Source organism: Coffea arabica, chromosome 7e, assembly GCF_036785885.1.
Source record: "Coffea arabica cultivar ET-39 chromosome 7e, Coffea Arabica ET-39 HiFi, whole genome shotgun sequence".
NCBI lineage: Eukaryota > Viridiplantae > Streptophyta > Magnoliopsida > Gentianales > Rubiaceae > Coffea > Coffea arabica.
In genome coordinates, this window is record NC_092323.1 from 14,125,143 (window position 1) to 14,148,463 (window position 23,321).

Below are 23,321 nucleotides of genomic sequence, written 5' to 3' on the forward strand. Positions count from 1 at the left end.
TAAACCTACTACTAGTATCAAAAGTTTTCTTACAAGGCTAACAAGATTTGTCCTTTAAACTGAGTTTGGAGAGAATTACACCCAAAGAATATCAAATATTTGTTAAGGATATTGTATTAGTATGGTTTAACATAGAAAGTGAGATTTGAGTAGAACCATATCCATCGCAGTCAATCCCATACATGCACAATCTAGGCGGTTGGCAGGATATGAAAATCAGATAAATGAACCACAGTTCCAAATCAAAAAAATATCCTGATTGGAATCAAATCCTTCTGGTTTGTTATGATGGGAACACACATGGAGCCATGATTTATTGAGCAAATAAATCAATTATTCAAACCATTTACCCAGGAAAATTTCCTTGGGAAGTCCAATCATGCCTAAAATCTGTAGGTGTAAATCTTGACTTCAGCAAGGCAGTGAAGTATTAATAATGTCTCTGGCCTTAGCTTTGGACAATAACAATATGAGAACGACCTGATCAGTTTCTTGACAGATTTACGCATTCATTCTCTACAAATTCTGGATCAGAATGGAAAAAGAATGCTGCCACCAAGGAATTATGCAGACAATAATGAAATCTGAATGTGAATCTTGTTTCTTGATTCGAATTATTAGAAATCATTTGCATTGCGTATAGTGAATCATAAGGGAACTATAACTTACACAAGTTGTAATAATGCACAGATTATTAACATAACTGAACAACAAGTGCTGCACTCAAGCTCTCAATCAACAACAAGAATATCTGCATTCAGGCCTGATACATATCAACCCACAAGGGAAGAATGACCAACCTAGTTAAAAGCCTGTCTCTACATGTTCCAAGTATCCTATTCAAATTTCTCTTATCTCTACAGAAGCCCGAGTGTCTTCAACTGTTGCACATGCTCAGGTGGAAGTGGTGGGGGAGACCAATCAGATCCAGTCATCTCACCATCCACATCTTCCACAACATATTCCTAAACAAAAACCTTTCAGGATATGGTTGAAAAATAGTCTCATATGGAGGAATATGATGAAAGATAATGTAGCAACAACTACTTTTTCCACTTTTTGGGTGGAAAATTAACCATCAAAAATCTAATTGCTCGAGCAAATCTTGCTCGAAAGTTGAACTAGAAATTTCGTTTCAATTTTTTTTAATTTAATATAGCTTGGAGTGTTCCTGAAAGCATGTAACGTAAAGATTAGGAACAATAGCAACATTTCTTCTAATAGCCTGGGGAAGGAAGAAGTAGGAAGACTAGGAACACTTTTAACCTAAGAAAACAAAAGAAAAGATCGTGAATTTCACAAATCAAGCAAACTTGATGGACTAGTGAATGACTGTTTCGGCTATCCTTTGCCAGTTTCTACTATCCAAACCCCATCCCCACAAACATGCCACATGAGGTGGATGGTGCCCCCTCAGGCCCTATTTGTTTTTGAAGGAACAGATAAGCGGAAAGAACATTTTTGGTAAGACACAATTCTCAAGCTGTTTGTTCTTTCCATATTCAGAGAAAGAGCAGGAGAGAAAACATCATTTCCCGAGTAGATGAAATCAATTGACTTACCGAGGGGAATGTTCAGCTATCACTGATCAAATCCAAATTCTCACCATATTTTCTTGATAGGCATAAAAGATAAAGACAGAACAGTGGCAGGTAGAATAAATTATTGAAACTCACTTTTGTCAGCATTCTTTTTGCAAGTATGTGGTAGTGCCGCTGCCAAATCCTTTGTCCAACCATTGTGGCCACCAAAACACTGTAGAATATGCCAATCACAGTAAACAGTCCAAGCACAACCAAGGCCATTATTAATAATAATGGCAATCCAGCTTCACCAGCTCCTCCCAAGCAACCACATTCACTAAATGCACTAGCGCCGCTTTCAAAGCATGTAGTACAATCAGTCCACATACAAAGTGTGCCAGGCAAGTGACAGTCAGCACACATTCTGCATGGATGGCATAATTCAAATTAGAAGAATAGGCACTGTGTCTGGGTTAATCTGTATTGTATGATTAAAACCATCAACTTATCTAAAAAAAATGCCAATAATCTGAAACACGCAAGTACAGCTGCAAGTTAAACAGATAGCTTGGCAAACTATGGCAAAGTACGACATATATAAAGGTTCTGAAATACATCATAAATCAACTAAAAAAAACAATTAAATACTAAATAAGATTTTCAACACAGTCACTGGAACTTGCCAAGACAAAATCTGCTCATGACTTGCCAGATTGACGTTGTAGCATAGTGGGCTCCTCATATGTCAAGGATGGCAATTAAAACCATCCAAGCGACTGTCAAATTTTCATTTTATTGAACCCAAAATTATAGGCAACAACCAGGCATGATGCTCATAATGTTGTCTGTGTAGAATATAAGATGCCAATTTACATTGTGCGCATCATGAAACAGGTTGATTAAAGACCTCGGTCATATGGAATAAATAAAAAGCAAATATTTCGTTACCATTTATAAAGAGAACTAAACAGCACAACCATATAAGACCCTTGTCAATCAACAAATTTTGAGTTAAAAGGAAATATTAACCATTAGGTCTACGAGTTATACCCTGGCTGACAGCAACAAAGGCATAATTCTCGACATGGCTGAGCAAGATCGTTGCGCACTCTTCTGTCATAACAAGTTATGGCACACCCAGATAGTCCCAGCAAAGCAAAAAACAAGAGCGCCCCTGAACATTAATGTACAAAAGATTAATAAAATATAGTGCAAATGTTCAAGCATCAAGTCAAAGACACAAGAAACAGCAACACTCTTATCTTGAGGAATAAACTGTCTCAATGTGCAAGCAATGGCGGATTCTAAGACCTCAATTATTTAAAAATTGTAGAATAGCCTATAAAAATTTTAGATCTTTTAGTATTGCTCCAATCCTGCCAACACCACCCCTCCCCCCCCCCCCGGCGGAATTCTAACCATATTACTTCTAGGCCATCAATTGTCCCCCAAAAGCGTTGAACTTTCTTACAATTATGCTTACAATTTCTACAATGGAACCTTAAAATAAATTAAATTACAGAATGCTACATTTTTTCTTTTTAATGAATTTTATTACATAACATTGAATTGTTTTAGATATCCAGCAATATGAACTACAAAAGCAGACATATATTTCACAGTCTGATTGTGTACTCATTATTAGTCTAGTTTACATACTAAATCTTTACATCTTGTAGTCTTACGCATAATTTTAAGTACTATGCAAATTTATACAATAATAGGACCTCATAAGTATTGCAAATGGTTAATCACAAGTTGTATACCATTTGTTTTTAGAATTTTTTGATATTGAGTAAATTGGTGTATTTATATCAAGGGATAATTTCAGAAACCTCCCCTAAGGTTTCTGACAATTTCACTGAGCTCCCCTGAGGTTTGAAAATTTACACATACCTCCTTTGTCATTTAAAATGACAATACTACCCTTAAATATTTTAATGAAATTCCCTTGTTTGGTATGCTTATACTTAGAATGACTTTTAAAATTATTTTTTCATTCTTTAAAATTATTTTAATTTTTTGCCAATAAAACTGTAGAATTACCACTATTATCTCTAGTTTCTATTGTAACCAAATATCGAACTAGTGATTTTTTTGATGAGTTAAACTTTATACGAAATCCAATAATTTTTGCTAATCTTTGTTTTCTATTTTTTGGTATTAAAATTAACAATAAATCAAAAAGAAATTGCCCAAAACCACTACTAAATTATGATAATCCCACTACTCGAAAAATTCATAAACTCTGAATCAATTATTTCAACGTTTTATTTTCTATCTTATAAATCTAAATCCATAATAAAATACTATCAAAAGTATCGTATCATAGTGATAAAATTATTAGCATAGTTGGTTATCAAATAGTAGGTATGGACATGAAAAATTCGGCACCTTTTCCTTATAATTACATTAGATAATCTTATAATTCTATAGGGAAGTAAATTAAAACTTATTACACAAGGGCATTTTTGGGAATTCATTTAAAAATTTGACCAAGTCAATATTATTTTAAGGTTTTGTTACTAAAACTATCAAATCAAGGGACGTATGTGTAATTTTCCAAACCTCAGGGGAGCTTAGTAAAATTGTTAGAAACCTCAGGGGAACAATCCCAAACAGTGAAATTGTTAGATATTGTTCACGGGGAGCTCATTACATTATTTCAGTGCATACTTGCATAAATGCTTATTGTGTTGGATGATGTCTAATTTTCAATTTTCTTTTTAACTGTATTTACCTCCTTATCCAGCTTGGAATTTATGATAATATGATAAAAATTTGCTTTTGATTTTTTGAAACATAAAAGTTGTTCTAAAAGCACCAATTTTGAGATTTTGCTAAAACTGCTTTTGACACTAAAAGCTCTACTTTTGAAAATTTATGGAATGATGTTCACCAAACACCTCAAAAGTGCTTTTATCACCCAAATGTACTTTTTTAACAAAAGCACTGCAAAAGGGTCTATGTGTATTTCTACAGAAGCACCTCTACCAGCATGTTGAGCTCAAGATTTACAGTCTTTGCTAGCTTTTTCAATAACAAAAATTGTAAAATAATATTAAGACAGGGACATCTCAGATATACAGAAAGAGAGGCTAGGTGGCAAAGGAAGAAAAGGAGATAAAGCACCAAAACCATCAAATTGAGTAGACGGATTGGAATACCAATACAGCCACCACAAAAATGTAGAGCAAGGAGAAGAAGTAAAATGAGAAACGATAAAATTAACAGCAATGACACTAAAGTTAGATTAGAGGACCGGACAATTAGCTAAGGCAGATAAATTATTAGCTGACAAGTAAGAGATTTCCTGATACAAATTTCCAAAAACTATCTAGGGATTTCTGCAAGTGGATGTTCACTCTTCAAACCATTAACTAGTGGGGAAAAAGCATTCAATATGAGGATCATTATGTGCACATCAAACTCACTTCCAGAAATTAGTATATTTATGTTGTAGAAGTTTCCAAATCGAAGTATGAAGAAAAAAGGTCCAGATAACATAATGGTCCTACAAGCAAAGCACAAGATAAAATGAACTCTCATGTAGTTCCAGACAAATGAACATAAGAGAACTAGATTAGTATTCAAATAAAGATAAAACCCAAAAAAAAAAACAACTTAAGCTTCTCAGACTTTACCACATATGTAATAGAAACTGAGTTCACCATCAAAACCCCAGGCTAGACGAAGCCAGAACTCCTGGTGACCGTCAACCAAATATACTAAATATGCCAATGAAGAAATTACCTATAAAAAGAAGCATGAAGTATCAACAGTAGGACATCAATTAGTAACTTTTTTCTACCAGTCTCTCATAAAGAAAAACTGAAAATCAAAACTAAAATAAAAGAGAGAGTCAAGAACTAACAAGCTGCACAGCAAGAAAAATGAACAGAATGTCTCTAGTCACGAAAAATCGGAACTTCAACGTTCGCCATCTTCTATCAGCAAGGACGTGAACTCTCAAGTGATAAGGAGCCTTGCAAGTTGTGCAATGGGCAAATGCAAAACCTTCCTGCAAAAATCAAATTAACCAAAGATGCTATGATGTGATTCAACAAAAGTACAAGTTTGAGAAGAGAAAACAACAAACTATGCATTTAAAATATAATTAATCAGCCAAGACTCGCAGCTTCAATTGTTAATATGTGGGATGTATAATAACCACTTCATTTGGCAACTTAGTATAAATGAGACATAAAAAATCAAAAATTATAAAATTATTCTAAAAACACAAAGATTAGGCAGGGCATGGTCAAATGCCTGGAGGGAAAAGGAAAAACTATGTCTACATACAGAAGCAGCATAGAATTTTCTTCTCCTTAGTTCATTAATATCAAACTGACAATGTCCAACAATACTACCAAATGCTGGATGATTAAAATTTGACCTAACTAACTGATAGATTATGATATTTTATCATGTCCCACTAGGACAAAGTTTATTACAACCACAATATCTAACAAAACGCAAGTTACAGAGTTCCATTTAAAAACCCCTGGTTATTACAGCGGAAGTACTACAGTGACTGCAGTTGACACAGCAAGAGCATTCTTGTATAATCTATAAATTATATCCAACACACAATTCACACATTGTCAACTATGAGAAGAGCACACTGCCAAGTACGACATAAATTCCTGAATAAACTACATCAAAGCACAAGTAGAGGTCATCATTCTAAAAGCTAAATAACCACATATAAGGGACAGAATCCCCAAGCGGATATCCGCCTTTAATTTGACAATAATTTGGAGAAAATAAATGAGGACATAATAAGTCCAATAATAACTCAAAAACACGAGAAATATTCACTAGTTACCAATGCAATTACTTAAGAAAGTCGATTGGTGTGTCTGACTAACTTTATGTAATCCTAGTGTACAGTGAAATTCATTCAAGAAATATACCATACTGAAGAAAACAGGTTAACACAGATAGGAGGATCCTAGGATAAAGTTAGTAAATATCTTTATTGCCATATAAATATGGATAGAAATGTCATGGAAGCGTATCATAGATTGTTAAACAGATCAACATTCAAGCATGCCAAGAAAAAGAAATGAAAGGAAATAAGATGTCTGCTCCAAGTACACATTTTGTGGGGAAATCCATCTTCAAGTAGAATAAATAAATGTCTCCATAACCAAAAAAAAAAAAAAGGCAAGTAAAAGCTTGCATAGATAACATGCACCGTTTTGGTTTCCAAAAACCTAGAAACACTAATCAAATTCATTATTGCATCTTGATTAGCAGAATGCAAAAGAAATATTACAGGAAAATAAAAGCAAATCTTTACAGGAAAATAAGTCCAAGATAATTAAATGTTCTAGGAAGAAAATGCATCAAGTACCTAAGTGCAATCTTCATGCAAACAGCCTAGAAAATTACACAAAGGAGTGCTTGAAGGAGAGGTCAAAACTTGTACCTTCACAGCCCGCCAGTGATCAAGGCATTCACGGTGAACAAATTTCGATGTCCCTTTGCACTTGCAAGGTGCAATAAAATCCCTACCTAAGAAAGAAAATGGATTAAGTTTTCATGAGCATTCAGTAAAGATAACCATGACACACGTCAAGGACAATATAGAACACCATATTTCACCATCATAATGCATCATAGTCCATCCAAACCATGGAAACTACAGAATTCAAAAATATTGAAGCCAGTCACAAAAGTAAAGAGCAATAATCAGTCACCTAGAACGTCAAGTTCCATTATTTGACATTATAATCAACCAAAAGTTCAACTACCACGATAATGGGGACAAGACACATACTAATCTTCAGAAATGGATAGCAGAAAGCTTCACATTTGGAATACATGCTCACACCTCACCAGCTTATCCAGAGAGATGAGTTGGCACTTAAAAGATCATAATTGCAGCTAAATGGCAAATCCAAGAATGCATATTTCTACAGCAAAAAGTGCATTAATCACAATAATATTCAGAAAAGAGCATAAGGTTTCGACATCCATATACAAATGTTTCTTCAAAATTTCAACGATCCATGTGCAACATAAGCCCCCACCCCAACCCGACAGAAAAAGAGGAAAAATATAAAAAGAAACTATGCTCACAACAAAATTTGTAGTTAACCTTTCTTTCCTACTGGATTACCCCTAAATTCCAAAAAAAAAAAAGGCATAGAATTGTACAAAACCACAGAAAAAAAACATAAAAACATGCTACGAAAATAACAGCACAGCAAGCAAACACACAACATTTTAAAACAAAAATTGCTTTAAAAAAAAACACAACTTTGCTATTCCATTACGTGTTATCATCCAAAATTATCCCCAAAAAAAGTCAACATAAATTAGCAAACTTTTCAAATTATATTAGCAATGCAACCAAACCTATGACTTGTTTTTAAGTGTAACTCAGTGAACACAATTCACTACCATTTTTGAACTATAAAATGGAGTGAAAATCAAAGCAAAAGAAATAGAAAAAGAAAATAAGAAAGTAAATAATACCGTCAGTTTCGAGGCAAATTCGGCATTGAATTTGTTCCTCTGGGCCGGCTTCAAGGTCGATCTCCGACGGGTCCTTGATCGGAGCCGGAGCAACGAGGAGAGGAGAAGAATCAGAGTGCTGCTGATCACCCATTTCTTCCTTTTACTTTTCCCTTCCCGGGTGTATTAAATTCAATATTTACTTATTATTATCTATATAAGAAAGAGGGAAGAGGGATAAACAAAAGGCTAATGATCAATTTTTCTATTGATTATTCAGATGAAATACAACTGGCAAAAAATTGAAGAAAAACCCTCCTTGCCAAATTCATCTCTTTCTAGCCCTACCCCTCTCTCTCTCTCTCCATACAGAAATTAATTTTATACACCTCCCTATTGATTGAGAGAGGTGCAATTATTTTTATTCCTCTGAATATCTTTTCTTTCTCTCAATATCTTTCTCTTGACTGAAGATTTTTTTTTTTTTTTTAAGTCTTGTGGTTTAGATGCGAAAGTACTCTATAACTACTTTTACTCCTACTTTATTATATTCTAAAAAAGAGTCCAATTGAACTTAAAATAATTAACGGAGAGTGAACCACCGTCACCGTCGAGCCACAGATTTTAATAGCTAGGATTGAACCACCTACAGGCTCCCTTGGATTTTAATAGCTAGGAATTTAGAAAGAGAGGAGACAACTTTTATGGGAAATTGACAATTTTGGTAGTACCTAATAGAGGTCTATAATAACCACCAAAACTTCGAGGTTTGGTGGGATAGGAGGTCAGGATTCAAACTCTGCCTCCCATCATTTATCACTAAAATGTGGCAGGTCACTTTAAGTGGCCACCGAACGAGTGTGCTGGCCCGATAGGCGGTTCCATCTCTTTCGATTTCTCTCTGAACGCACTCGTCTGGACCGGTAGATAGTTTTATCTCTTTCGATTTCTCTCTGACCTTTTCAAGTCCCCCTCTATCGTTGCAAGCAAAAAAAAAAAAAAAGAGGTCTATAATAGTGGGCTTCCAGAGATGGACTTGGACTTCTATTTCCATGTACTCCTATGTACATTCCATGACCTGTATTATTTAATGTTATGGAAGGTTTCAGTATTTCACCTGTAAAGAGTAACTAAAAATTACACGTCTGAGTTTAGTTTGGGTTGTTCCTTAGAGTAGATTTTCCCTTTTAGAATAGGTGTTGGAGATGACAAAATTATTACTACTCATTGGTCAATCCTGGAGGGGTCATATGGTGCATTAATACACATAGTTACCACAGAGGGGAAAAAAAAGATAAGATAGACTTTCTTTTTTAAAAAAAAAAACATGAACTTTTGTCATTAGATATTCACCCAAAAAAATCACCTTGCTTATTTTGTGAGCTATTTCTTTCTATATTTAAAGTATGAGACATAACTTTTGGTGTTAAATTTTTTTTTGTCGCATTATATTATACCAATTTTATCTTCATATAAGTTAGGATTTACACTATATAACTATCGCAAACAAATTAGTAGTAGTTATTAAATTTCGATTCCAATAATTTTACCACTTTAGTTTCCAATAACTTTCACGTATTATAATTCATTTTTACCAGTGCCAGAGTAATGGGCATTTGGTAGAATTAAAAACTAAAATCTAGCGTTATCAAATAAACGTGTGTGACTGTGTGAGTATATGCATGAAGCAATATATTATTGAGTGAATGTTACTATACTTATTTAGTGACGGTTAATGTGTTCAGTTGTAAGTAAATTCCATTATCAAATAAAATTAATACAAAACGACACTCGATTATTTCATTTCAAATACTCATTGGGTTATCAAATATTCAAACTCATGTACTCAACAAGTTATTACACATTTTTGTAAATATTTGAAATTAAATGATAATAGATTTCAATTGGCTTGTTTATTAGAAAATGAAGTGTGTCAGATCTTCTGCATATTTTGTCCATTACTAGATTGAGAGTTTGCACTCAATGATCATTATAGATAGTTAGGTGGCTTCGTATGAATTACGTGTTTTTTTGGAATAGTTTTAAAAATTTTTACTATAATAATGTGTGTAAAAATTTTTTACTATAAATAGTTAGGTGTTTTTATCGGTGTGCTTTCAAAGTGCCTTTGACAATGTATTTTGTGATATTTTTAGAATTAAAATTTTTTTGAAGTATTTTTTAAAAATTAATCACTACCACTACCATCACTTATTTACCACCACCCATCTATCATCATCGGTCGCCGCCACCACCTCTTCCACTCTCCTCCTTTCTTCTCCCCCTCCTTCCTCCTTCCTCATCCCTCTTCCTTCCCCTCCTCTCTTCCGTGATTAGACCGGTGGGGGTGGAAGGAGTTGCGGAGGAGAGGGAGAAGGAAGGAAGGAAAAGAAAAGGAAGAGGAAGATAAAAATGAGGTAGGATTTATTTTTATTTTCTTTTTGATAAGTCGTGTTTGAAATTGTTTGTTTTCTTGGAGTTGTCTTTTAGAATTGTTAATGTAAACTTCAAAAACAAAAACAGTTTTTTTTTTTAAAAAAAAATGGCAATCCATACAAATAACGTGCTTTAAGTTTTTCCTTTTCAAACACACGACACGCATTTGAAGCAAAGCTAAGTATTCATAAGGGCTATCCTTGAGGATAAATTTACCCCATGGTAAGGCTAGGATAAGCGAACTTGTCATGTGAAATGACGCTTGGGTTCTTAATTAGTTTGATCCCAGAGAATAGTTGATTATTGGATTAGTGGTAGTCCAATCTATCACTAATTTGCTGTCCACTTAAAGAAGGTGTACGTGATGACTCAAGTAGAAAATATGAGAATAGATCCCTCCAGGCTCCATCTTGAGAAGGGGGAAAGAAACGAGGAAAGAGAAAGAAAAAATGCGCTTCGACATAATGAAACAAACATTTCAAGAACTACAGTGCAGTGTTGTACACTAAAATAGACTGAAAAAAAAGGACTCTAACATCCTAGCATGGTTTAGTGATTGTACACAAGTTGATATGAGGGTAGTTGCCTTATTTTGTAGTAATTAAGTCTTGTATTACCAAGTGCTTTCGAGCATTGCCGTTCGACAAAAAAAAAAAAAAAAAAAAAATATGTTACAAACTCCTTTATAAACTTTGTCCTACAACACAAGCAAAGCATCAACCAAGTTCTTCTTGCCCCAAAAAAAAAAAGATCTTTGATCTCAAAATGAGAGTGAAGATTCCACTAGTTGCACCCACGAGGTTTGAGACTTTACATTGGTAGACTTCTGTTAGTAATTAAAATGCATTTGTTTACCATTGGCATTGCTTTCTACTGCAAAGAAATGAAAGTGGGAGCCAATGGGATTTTCCTTTTTTCTAGGTTTGGAATAAAGGGAGTCAATAAGAAACGAATCTTGCCTTTTGGTTTTATAGTGTAAGGATAACCTTTGCTTTCTGATGGGATCGAAAATTAGTGAATCCCAATATTTTTGTCCTCATACTTTGTAAGGCGAAAGTTGCATAATTCCAATTTGGGATGTCTTCATTCATCAAACTGCAGAACAACTGCAACATCAACAAGAGAAAAAGGAGTACTCCATTTATTAAAAAAGAAAAAGAAAAAGAAAAAGAAAGGGCAGGTAGAAAGACGATTATTTTTGTTTGAATTAGATTCAGACACCAGTCTTGATAAGGCAATTTGGAAAAAATGGTTTGGAGTGGAAGCCAATGAAACAAGAGGTAAGCTTAACGCCCGACTAAGTACTAAACTTGGATTGTATAATTGTTGAATAAAAAAAAAAAATTTAATTAAACATCTACTACAGATCAATCCGCATGTCTGAGCCCGGGTTCGAACCGGGGACCTCTAGTGTGTGAGACTAGCGTGATAACCGACTACACCACCCAGACGTTGTGATAAAATTACGACGTACATTATCTTAGGAGACTGCAGTATAGTTTCCTTGAGAGTCCTCAAGAGGCCACCGAATCTTTAGTGGAGCAGCAAGAAAACCCCATGGTTCTATTCGGTTCTCCGTGAACTTCTAGCAAAACGGGCACATTTTCCCACTGATATTATGTTTTCTGAAAAGATGATACTCGAAACATCAAAATAGCAATACTCGTGTTCTTCCTCCGGTTGGATTGCTATTTTTAGAATTTAATATAGAAGAAAAATTTACTGTAATGATTTGATATATATGAGATGAAAAGATTATTGGAAATGCGTTTACGAAAAACGTAAAAAAAAAAATTTGTGAAAAATCACAATCCAACCTGACGTTTTTGCCTCAAACGTGCCAGACATGAACTACTTCAACTAGTCTAATAGGGATTAAACTTCTAATAATTTTTATCAGATTTAACGTCACCAGAGAGAGCTTGGGCAAAAGGAACGCAAGCATTCGACTCCTTCGCACAATGGCATGTAAGGCTACGAACTTTTCTCCAAATTTTCCGTATTTTCTGTTTGCTACCCAGCTTTTCATGCTTAGGAGCCAATTAGAGTAAAAGTTTGGTCAATTTTGATAGGTTTAGTTGTTGAAATTACGGAACTCGCAAGCCACCGAGTTCTCCTTATTGAATATTACTACTAATCCATCGCGATGAAGTGATTGAAGTTTAAACATTACCATTTACTACAACTACTATTAGTGCGCAAGTGGAACATGGATAGCGTCGGACACTAAGAAGTTGTGAAGATTAATTGTTCATGCCTCTACTCTACCCATGTTACCATTTATGCAACTATTATATACGGTTTCCCATTCTACTGTTGGGCTCTTGAAACTTGGATTTGCAAAAGAAAAACAATGGCTTACATTCTACTACTTTCGGGTTCGAGCCCTCTTGCTTACACTTGAAAAAAAAAAATGAGAATGTTTTTGATATTTTATATTATTACAGGCCTCATTAACCCCTCGCTTTGCCCCATCCCCTGCCCCATTAACCCCTTGCGGCTCGAACTCAATGTGTTTTTAGTGTAAAAATTGAGTTCAAACTCGGCCTCAAATCTGAATATCATAGAACTTGTTTTGCAGCCCTAGCTTGAATAGAATAATATTATTTGAATTAATTACTATTTACACGTGTCGTTGAATTCTAAATGTATGTACCCTGAACAAATGCGTACGATGGCATTGTGGTTGTACAAAGTGTTGAACGATTTTGTACATCATATTGGCGCGGGGGTGCCGTCGCCCACCACAAAACTTCCATCCTTTTTGGTGCGACAATCAAATCTCTGTAATGGCAAAGACGACTAAAGTGAAGAAGCAGAAGAAAGTAAAGCCCCACCATTCCTCCAACCTAAATCCAAACCCACCCGACAAAATGCTCAAGAAAAAGAAGAAAAAGCTCATAAACCAGAAGTCGGAATCCAAATCCAAATCGAAGGTCAAATCTCCTTCCTCCTCATCTTCAGACTCCGAATCCGAATCCGAGAAAGTCCAAAAACTCCTGGAACCATTCTCGAAAGACCAATTGATTGATCTGCTCACCGATGCTGCGCTTTCTAGCTCGACCTTTTTCGCGAAAATCTGTGAATTTGCAGATAAGGACGTTTCCCATCGGAAAATTTTCATCCACGGTCTATCCTGGGATACCACGAACGAAACCCTAATTTCAGCATTTCAGAATTTTGGAGAAATTGAGAGTTCCAATGTTGTTCTTGATAAGGCTACTGGAAAAGCAAAAGGGTATGCTTTTGTTACGTTTAAAACTCGAAAATCGGCTTTGAAAGCACTGAAACAGCCCAACATGGTGCTCAATAATCGACTTGTGGTCTGGCAGTTGGCTTCTTTAGGGCCCCCATCGACCTCGGGGCAGCTGGAGGGAAATGGGAATTTGAGTGGGAGGAAGATTTATGTGAGTAATGTGCAGAGTGATGTGAGCGCTGAGAGATTGAGGGCATTTTTTGCCAAGTTTGGGGAGATCGAAAGTGGCCCAATGGGATTTGATGTGCAAACAGGGAAGTTTAAAGGGTACGCTTTGTTTGTGTACAGGAATGTGGAAGGGGCGAAAAATGCGTTAGAGGAACCGTATAAGGTGTTTGAGGGGCGCGAATTGCATTGCCAGAAGGCAGCTGAGGGGAAAAAGATTCATGGTGGGGCTGCTGGAATTACCACTGGTTATCAGCCTATTCCACCTATGTATGCTGCCATGGGGCCGCAGAACATGGCATTGCTAGGGCAGAGTCCAAATGTTAATGTGGATTTGGGTTTGTTGAGTGCTTATCCGTTGTATAATAGCTTGTTAGCGAACCCAAGTCCAGCTACTTCAGGGTTGATGAATGCAAGTCCAATCGCGGTTTTAGGACAAGGAGGGATTGGAATGGGAATGGGGATGGGGATGGGGGTGGGAGGATATAATGGGGTCATGGGAAATTATGGTTTTGATAGTTTAGGAAGTGGTGGCAGCACCACTACAAATTTAGGGGCTTATGGTGGTGCTAGTGCTGGGTCAAGTGGGCCGATGATACAGGGTATGCATTATGCATATCCTAATACACCAATTGGGCAGAAATCATCAGCACCTCCAGCATCAGGGACTTGAGGGAGTCTTTAGTGGTATTAGTGGTATGAACAACTCTGACTTCCATTTATTTACTTGTGTAGTCAATTGTTTTGCTAGTTTTCCTTTTATGTACTGTGTATGGACAATTTTTCCTTGTTGATCCATGAAATCTATTGCCTCTATAATGTGATGCTAGCATTTGTTTGTAGGTGTGACGTTTTGCAATAGATGAACTTAGTTATGGGCATATTTCATATGGCTATAGAACGTCTTCATTTGGATATAAGATTTTTTTGTTAATTAAGACATGCACGCCTCTGAACCAAACCACAGATGACACAAGTGTACTTATAGTTAAGCGTGGAATGCTTCATTATGAGATAATACCTTATACTTAACCCATATTTAAAGTTGTAGTTTGCATCTATATCAGTTACTTTGGCAGTTTAGGAGAGAAGAGAAAGCTTAAGTTATGAGAGAAAAGAAGATAGATTTCTATCTTGTTTGGGTGTCTAACAAACAAATGGTAAGTCTTAGGATATATATGTTAATAAAGTTTTAATCTATAGTATTTCAAGGATATATCGCATTTTGAAAACTTATAACAGGCTTCTTTTTGCTTTTTCTTCAATTCTCTCCAATTTGGAGAGAGTTTTTGAAACTGTGGTGGCCAAGTTCATCCTTCGAAATCTGTTCCTTTGAACTCTCTTCTTCCCTAAAAAATCTCTCAAGCAGAGGAAAACCCAGCTGTCTTTTCTCTTCCTTTCTTTTCTTCCAGGTCCCATTCAACTGTATATGTCAATGATGTAAGTGACACATCAAAAAAACTTTAAAAAAAAAAAGACAGATATATGTATAGTTGGTGGACTAGGATCTCATCTTCTTCTGACACAGAAAATGTATGCACTGTATATGAATTCATATCTTCCGAGCCGAGACATGATCAGGCATGATAACTTGAATGATGGCAATTTGGATAATTCCTGAGGATTTTCCTGCTGTTCTGTGTTTCAAAGAAATATACACTATATGATTGTGTTTGCACTCAGTTGCTACAAGCCAGCTGCTTTCTTGAGCACTCAACAAGAAAATTTGGAGCTTACAATTTTTTGTAAAAGAAATTGTATTTCTCAGTTAATAGACAACTATCACAGATACCTTAATTATTGTGTTTTACATATTGTGGAGTTCTTTGCTAGTTTACTACATGGTATTTTTGGTATTTAATTGTTTGATGCTAGTTTGTACTGATTATTTTGGAATTGCTGTTTTTGGAGGTGAGTAGTTTTTACTTTATGTTGTTTTCTGTTGTTACAAACTTTGTCTCCATGTTGCAGATAAATTACAACTTGCCATTGACGAGAAAGACGATGCTCTTGGAGATGTCTAAGTGGTTTGCAGAAATGAAAAGAAAATCATGCCCTTTACGTTTTGCTACTTTCTGAAACCCATAAATTGGATCACTTGGCAAAACTTCTAAGGGACTTGTTATTGGTTTTTCGCTACATGACAAAAAGTTTTGATACATCTTTGTGGGATTTCAATGATCTTTTAACTTTTCTCTTGTGGTAATTTTTGCTATTTTCTATTTCAATTATTTTTGGCAGTTTATCATTACTTTTTTCTTTGATTTTTCTCATATTCTCAATATTTTTATTCTGTTTTTCCTTTTCTTTTTGTTAATTTTTTTGTTGGTTTTTCGACCGAGTTTTCATATATGTGTTAGGTTCTGATTTTACTCTACAAACCTTTGTTTTATTAGCATCGTTACAAACTTTCTGTTTCAGTAGTAGTTCAATTTGGAAAACAGAAGTAAGATGGTGTCAAATCCAGTATCTGGCTTATTGAGCTTGAACTGGCTAAAGATTAAGCTCTCTAATTTGATTGGGTTGAGCTAAGAAAGAGCTCATGCTCAATTCACATGTTTGATAGCACTCAAGCTGGTTCTAGCTAAGTGTAAATATCTTCTCTTACATTGGTTATGTGGTAACTACCCACATTAGATTAAAATATAGGGAATAAAAATTGAATATATTCCATGCTTGATTAAGCTCAATGAGCTCATCAGCCGAGTATTGGTGTACTTGAGCTTGGCTCATTTAGCTAATTTAGTAAATTATCCTTGAGGTGAACTTGGCGAAAGCAGAATTAAATCTTCAGATTTTGATTAGGTTTGTGCCAAGCATCTGTCAGTGTCTCAGTTCTTTTTGCAGCTGTTTTGGGGAAATTAACAACCTGCTGAAGCACCAAAAGTATCTTCTACTGTTAGTATGTTCGGCTAAAAATATGGTCAAATTTCTTTTTAACATATGATTTGGTCTCAATAGCTTTTGCTTTTTGAAACTCTATATTAAAATTGGTTGAAATTAGATAGTGTGTCTTTGTTTTAACTTCTTTGAAAAGGTAAAGCTTATCAGAAGCATCAAAGGGCTACTTCCTCAAAATCAACTCTTTTTTTTTCATTTTAAAATAGGCTAAAAGCGAAGTGAAAGATGGTCTAGAATATCTCAAAAAGCTTTTAGCTTAGAATAGCTTAAATTAGGTGCTTTTAAACTGTTTAGAGTAAGCCGTTTGTGCTTGCACCCTCATAACCATTCCAGGCAGGCCTTTCATATCTTATATGGAAATTTTTCTTAAATTCACGGAACATTACTCAGTTGACTTCAGCATAGGCACCTGGCTGGATTTATTACTTTGAATTTGGGTTGGTTACTCTTATTTTAGGATATCTACTCAATTAGGTGCCGCATCATCCCCACTTATTATTTTATTTTATATATATTTTTGCTTGGAAACAGAATTGTATTTTTGTTTTCTTTTTTGATGATAAGAAATATCTTATCTTCTCTTAGAAAGAAGGGCTTTTTATGTACATCTTCTGATGTACATGTTCTCAAGACTTTTGTGCTATTTGCTGAATTTCCCCAAGGTACTCTGCACCATTGGAATTTCCTTTTAGGTGGTTAAGTTGAAGCAAGAATTTGTTTTCCCTGTTGGTATAATTTTTTATTATGATTCATGGCAAGTGTTGGGTGCAGTCATTCTTTTTCATAAGATACATTTTTTATTACCTTTTTATTTCCTATTATGTTTTAGTTTTGTCGTTTTTCTTAAATATTTATTTTTCCTTTAATTTGTCTAAGTTAACTTTAGTGCAAGGCAAGTCCGTCAACAAGAAAGGATAATAGCTACTAAAATGTTCAATCTGTAGATGATAGTAGGGGTGTGAGGGGTGATTTAATGTGATCCATTGCTCTATCTGTGTCCTTGATAAAGTAATGGCTGTAGGAGAGCTGCTGCAAAATTTTAATTATAAGATGCTGCTTTTGCATTTTGTAGATGATGTTTTGTGGCAAAAGGATGTCAAACCAAGTGGAAGTAATACATAAATAAATGAGTTGGCTATATGGAGTGTGTTTTCAGTTGCCTGGCTATGTCCAATCTTTGCTGTGTTACCAATGTTTATCAGTGGTTGCTTGTTTATGGAGTCAAAAACCACCATACAATGTGTATATTATTTTGTGACTTGGTTGCCTTGTGTAAAGCAGAATTGTGCATATGAAACTCCTGCTGTGCTGGATTGAAAGAATGTGTAAAGAATATTTTTTCCCACTTTTAGTTAATCTAATCAGGGATCCTTGGCAGACACAGCTTTTTGGTGGTTTTTTATTGGTGTTTTTGGTTGTTGGAAGAAAGAAGGGGGGGGGGGGTGCACATTTACTCTAAGAAGTAGGTGATTTCCAATTAAGATTACAGCAATGGACTTGGATGGGAAGCCTGAAGTTAATTTTTCTCTAGGCTCCTTTTGTCCTGGTTTAAGAACCAAATGCGCGGCTATCTCTTCCCGTCGATTTGGTGCTTTGCTTTTGCATATTTAGTGAGCGATTTAAGTGAGTTTCATGTCACTATTTGTGAACATTCAAGTTTTTCTTAGGTTTGAATTGGTTTCCAATACTTGATTGAGCTATGAGGCCAACTATAAATAAGTAGGTTGAAACATTAGCAATTGACCTTGGACGTTTATTGTTTTTTTTAAATCGGTCAACTGTTAAACTGCCAAATTTATGCACTCTTCAAATTTGCCACAGTTGCAGTCATACAAAGTACTCTAACCGTTCTATGGAAATTTAATTGCAAGATAACATTTATCCTAGATAGACCTGGTCCTCCCAGTATGAGCCGAGGAGTTGGCAAATAAGTCACATATGGATACAAGGAGAATGGATTATTCTTTCTTCAGATTCACTTCTTTCTCTTCTTTGGGGGCTGCAGAGCTTCTTCCTCTTCATCGTCTTCCTCTTCCTCGTCCTCTTCCTCGACAACTTCCTCTTCACCTTCTTCACCACCATCTTCTTCTTCATCACCACCGTCGTCATCATCGTCGTCGTCGTCGTCTTCATCTTGGTCATCTTCGCCATCATCGTCGTCATCATCATCATCATCCTCACCATTCTCTTCCGCCCCACCTGATCCTCCTCCTGCACCTGGACCCTTCTTAGGATTGCTCTTGTTATTGTTGGGGTTGCTGCCAAAATCATCCCCATCTTCAGACGACAAGTCCTCCTCACCTTCACCGTCATCCTCATCATCATCGTCGTCATCCTCACCATCGCCCCCCTCTGCATCAAGTTGCTTGCATGGGCAGTAGGTTTCAGTGTCTCCTCTCATTTTGGGCTTGTTTCTTAGCAGATTGAGGTACTCCTGTTAAACAGATCAATACAACGATAAATTTCCAAACATGGTCGACTTACATCGGATCAAGTCTCGATCGTAAGAAACAAAGATACAAAATATACCCTCCAATTCAAATGGGTAGATTCATCAACAAACACAGCAGTTAAATTCTCAACCACCCTTCTCCCAACAAGAAATCAGCTTAAACCTTGCAATACCTTTATTGCTGAACACGTGGGAAGTGTATTGTGGTATTTTTAACTTTCACCAACAAGGAGAATATTCCATGTCTTGGCACCCACTAAAACTACTTTTGACTCGTTCTAGTATAAAAGAAACGACAAAACAAGATTGTTTCATAAGCAAAACGAATAGGGCCTACTAGGGAGTATCACAACACCATTGTCCAATACTCCAAGCTCCCAACCATCTTTGGTCTAACCATTAACACAACATAAATCATATTTATTTCCATATGCCCCATTTCAATTGAAACCGAAATTAAAAAAAAAAAATTGTAGCCTCACATTTGAGAATCTCATTCTAAAATCTCAAAAAGCTGGACTACATATCCTTTCTTTGATAACATCACAAGAATGTCCTCGTAGAGTAAATTCCCTTTATCTTTTACTATTGTTTTGTCACCATTTGAAGCCAAAATGTTAAAAATAAAGGGAAAAAAAGATTTGTTTCTTGTTAACTCGTAGCCTATTAAAAATTTGCACCTTCAGACAAAAAAACGAAAACAAATTTTTATCGGATCAAAACAACAAGGGCTATACGTTATACACAAAAAGATTAATGGGCTATTCCTCCCACAAAAAGGACAAAAAATTGAGGAAAAACAAAAAACCTTCGAAGTTTACCATGACAAAAGTCATAAGCCTTAATAGTGGAAAAGTCTGCCGTCTAGACTAAAATACCCACAACTAAAACAAAAAAAAGAATTGAAGCAATAAGATATTATAAAAAAAAACAAGGATATCAAAAAGATCTAATTTTATTCTAAGAAAAAGGAAAACACTAAAGAATTCACAAAGTAAATTCCCAACTAAAAAAAATTTCCACGTGCAGCAGATCTTTTTCCTTTTCTTTTCTTTTCTTTTTTGGAGCAAAATACTTGCTGCAGAGATACAGCTGCTAAACTACAAAAAACAAAATAAAATAAAACAGCACTTTAAAAATCGCCCAAAAGAAAATTAAAAAAAAAAAAACAGATTAACAAAGTCAACGCAGTGTAATTTACCTGCGTGAGAACAACGAGGGAAGTTTTGACCAAAGCCGAGACAACAGCTGCAGCTAATAAAACCACTGCTTCCCCGGCGCACGTTAGCACACCCGGATTAACGACGTTAAACGTCATCGTTTCGTCAAAACTACTAGCTAATATTTCCATTTCTTCAGTACGCTACAGTGCGAAAAATTAAACCTGCACGCGAATCACGGTAACCGTTAGATCTACACTTCCTTCACCCTCAACCGTCCGATTTTCCTTCAAAAAAACATATTTTTAGTATTTTTCAACCCCAGAAGAACAGGGAGAAACAAAACTGTTTTAGTCAAATCATAAAAACAGTGATGAAGCAGTGAAAAAGGACAAAAAACTACTTTAAGCTGCAGAAATAGAAAATCAATATCAAAATAATAGCGAATCTAAATTTTCCCCATGAAAATTCGTAAAAAAGGAAGAAAAAGTCAGGAGAATTGGCAGAAATACTGCAAAGATGAGAATAAAAGTGAAGAGGAGGCTGGAGATGGATGGAAAACTTACCAGAAGAGTAGATCTGAGGTTGGATGCAGCAGATCTGAGAGATTGGAGAGCTAAAGCCAGGGGAAACAGAGAAGAGAGGCGGCGTTCATTGTGGACCGTCGGATGAAGCAGAGAGAGAAATCAGAGGGCGAGAGATGGACGTATGTATAGGTGAAGCTATAGATATAAAAAATCAAAGGGTAAAAAAGAGATGATTGAGAAGCAGCAGCTGTGAGAAGGAATGAGATGATGATGAAGGAGCCATAGTGGTAAGGGAGTGTTTGGATGTCAGTGTTACTGAGAGTGCTGCCCGTGATCTTGCGGGCAGTTTGGGCAGGGGTCTGAAGCTATCAGATTCTGAAAATATCGGGAGGGGGTTGGGGGTTCTGGGGGAAATGAAACTGCCCGTGGTTTTGTTTAATTTTTTGGTTTTAATTTTTGTTAATTGGTTTTGTTAAGAACTCGATGCCCTTAACCGGGGTTAGGTTTAGGTGATTGACTAACTAGCACGCGGTTGAGCTGTGGATAGACCGGGGCTGGAATGTAATTTTATTCCGGCTAATTGCGGGCAGTGGGATTGGTTGGAGGATTTAATTCTATGGGGTCAATGGGGTAAAAAGGAAATTACCTGTTAAGGCAAGTGTCAAGACGCTATTGGGTGTGAAAGTTAATAAATTTTTTGGGTGTCTAGACACTTTTGATAATTTGAGGAAACCCCCATCTAATTTAAAAAATTATACGTGTCACTCTTTATGGTTCAAAAGTACTTTAGTACCCTTCATAGATTCACAATATTTACATGCATACTTCCTACAAAAAGAATAAAGATGAACGAATAAAGAAGAAAATTAATGAATGAGAATGGAAATGTGTCGAAAGAAAAAAAAAGAATGGAAATAACTAGAACCAAACCTTGACCTTGCTTTTTCTCCTATACCCTTCCTCACGACCAAATTATCAATTTGTCCCCCTCTTTTTCTTTTCCTCTTTTGACTCTCCTCTCCTACTCCCTACCATAGCTAACTCCTTCCTCAAAATTTTGGTGTTCTTTTAACTTTGCACCTCTTAGTGTTGGTGTTTGTTGCTGTTGCTCCCTTCCTTTCTTCTTGTTTCATTTCCCTCCATTTTTGTTATTATGATTCAAGTAGTTTTAATTTTTTTTCTTTTTCTTTTTGTGCTTTTATAGGCCGATACAATTGGATGCTATTGCAGATCAAAAGTTAAAGGAAAATAGATGTTTTCGGCCTCTAGAAATTGGATTCTTAAAAGGTTGTTACAAATTTGATAGGGAGACTCGAAAATTGGACAGAGAGATAAAGTGGTAGAAGGGTTTATGATATAAAAATTGTGTAATCAACGGATATTTGATTTTGATCAAAGTATGAAGGTTGAATTTTAATGTCTTGAGTGGCAGTTATGGTTGCAATTTCTGAGTAGGTTAGAAAGCATATCATGGCAATTTAACAAAATAGGAAGTGGTTGTGGCCAGGGATCCTTAAGCTGTCAAAATTGCTAGAATCGTATAGGATTTGTATTTGAACTTTTTGTTTTCTAAAAAAAGTCACCAAAATTCACAGTATGTTGGCAGTGATTAAAGGAAGAAAGTTGGAAATTGTTCCATAGATAGACAAGTTAAAGCAGATGAAAAAGAAGCTCTTTTTTTTATATATCTTTTGAAATTCTACAAAAAGGGTATTTTAAGTATGTTGGCCTAATTATTGGAGGTTTTTGTAATTTTTAAAATTACAGGAAATTTTTTTCAAATTATCAAAAATTTTAGGAGCAATTTGTAAAATTATCCAATAATTTATTTGTTTCTTTGTCCAACAAACTATTATAGTATGAAATTAGTATTTATAGAAACTGATGGGTCTATATGCATGTCACCTAGTCTATAAGAATAAGGGAGGTTTTTTGTAATTTTTAAAATTAAAGGAGAGTTTTTTCAAATTATCAAAAATCTTAGGAGCAATATGTAAAATTATCCCATAATGTATTTGTTTCTTTGTCCAACAAACTATTATAGTATGAAATTAGCATTTATAGAATTTGGGGACCAAAATTGAAACTGATAGGTCTATATGCATGTCACCTAGTCCATAAGAATAAGGGAGGTTTTTGTAATTTTTAAAATTAGAGGAGAGTTTTTTCAAATTATCAAAAATCTTAGGAGCAATTTGTAAAATTATCCAATAATTTATTTGTTTCTTTGTCCAACAAACTATCATAGTATGAAATTAGCATTTATAGAATTAGGGGACCAAAATTAAACCTGATAGGTCTACATGCATGTCACATCATTTAATTTAAATTTAAACACTAGATTTTGTATGTGTAGCATGTACCTAAACCCACAAGTGCATAAAAAATTTACCCTTTAACTTAGGATTAATCGTTTCTATACTATTAATAAATACA

General features: G+C 35.3%; 3 protein-coding genes and 1 non-coding gene across 7 annotated transcripts; 1 reads left to right on the forward strand and 3 right to left on the reverse strand.

Moving 5' to 3' along the window:
* Positions 1 to 578: 578 nt before the first annotated feature.
* On the reverse strand, positions 579 to 8,485 carry LOC113702457 (uncharacterized). Its single transcript, XM_027223676.2, has 7 exons — positions 8,010 to 8,485; positions 6,958 to 7,043; positions 5,398 to 5,544; positions 5,168 to 5,276; positions 2,574 to 2,697; positions 1,677 to 1,947; positions 579 to 965 (listed from the first exon to the last, which is right to left on the reverse strand). Exons 1-7 carry the CDS (start codon positions 8,140 to 8,142, stop codon positions 858 to 860), a joined length of 978 nt encoding a protein of 325 aa, XP_027079477.1. The 5' UTR covers positions 8,143 to 8,485; the 3' UTR covers positions 579 to 857.
* A 3,316-nt stretch (positions 8,486 to 11,801) lies between these two features.
* Positions 11,802 to 11,875, reverse strand: TRNAV-CAC (transfer RNA valine (anticodon CAC)). Its single transcript has one exon. It is a non-coding gene; the product is annotated as a tRNA-Val (tRNA).
* A 1,232-nt stretch (positions 11,876 to 13,107) lies between these two features.
* On the forward strand, positions 13,108 to 16,051 carry LOC113700348 (UBP1-associated protein 2B-like). Its single transcript, XM_027220774.2, has 2 exons — positions 13,108 to 14,541; positions 15,817 to 16,051. The coding sequence occupies exon 1, from the start codon at positions 13,214 to 13,216 to the stop codon at positions 14,516 to 14,518; it is 1,305 nt and encodes a 434-aa protein (XP_027076575.1). The 5' UTR covers positions 13,108 to 13,213; the 3' UTR covers positions 14,519 to 14,541; positions 15,817 to 16,051.
* A 2,427-nt stretch (positions 16,052 to 18,478) lies between these two features.
* On the reverse strand, positions 18,479 to 21,312 carry LOC113700349 (uncharacterized). 4 transcript variants are annotated; one of them, XM_027220775.2, is made up of 4 exons: positions 20,925 to 21,127; positions 20,400 to 20,582; positions 20,206 to 20,298; positions 18,479 to 19,180 (listed from the first exon to the last, which is right to left on the reverse strand). In XM_027220775.2, the coding sequence occupies exons 2-4, from the start codon at positions 20,547 to 20,549 to the stop codon at positions 18,722 to 18,724; spliced, it is 702 nt and encodes a 233-aa protein (XP_027076576.1). In that variant the 5' UTR covers positions 20,550 to 20,582; positions 20,925 to 21,127; the 3' UTR covers positions 18,479 to 18,721. The 4 variants fall into 4 exon arrangements, with proteins under 4 accessions (XP_027076576.1, XP_027076577.1, XP_027076579.1 ...); XM_027220776.2 differs by having other exon boundaries at positions 20,400 to 20,645; positions 20,925 to 21,064; XM_027220778.2 differs by lacking the exon at positions 20,206 to 20,298 and having other exon boundaries at positions 20,925 to 21,312.
* Between the last annotated feature and the right edge of the window lie 2,009 nt (positions 21,313 to 23,321).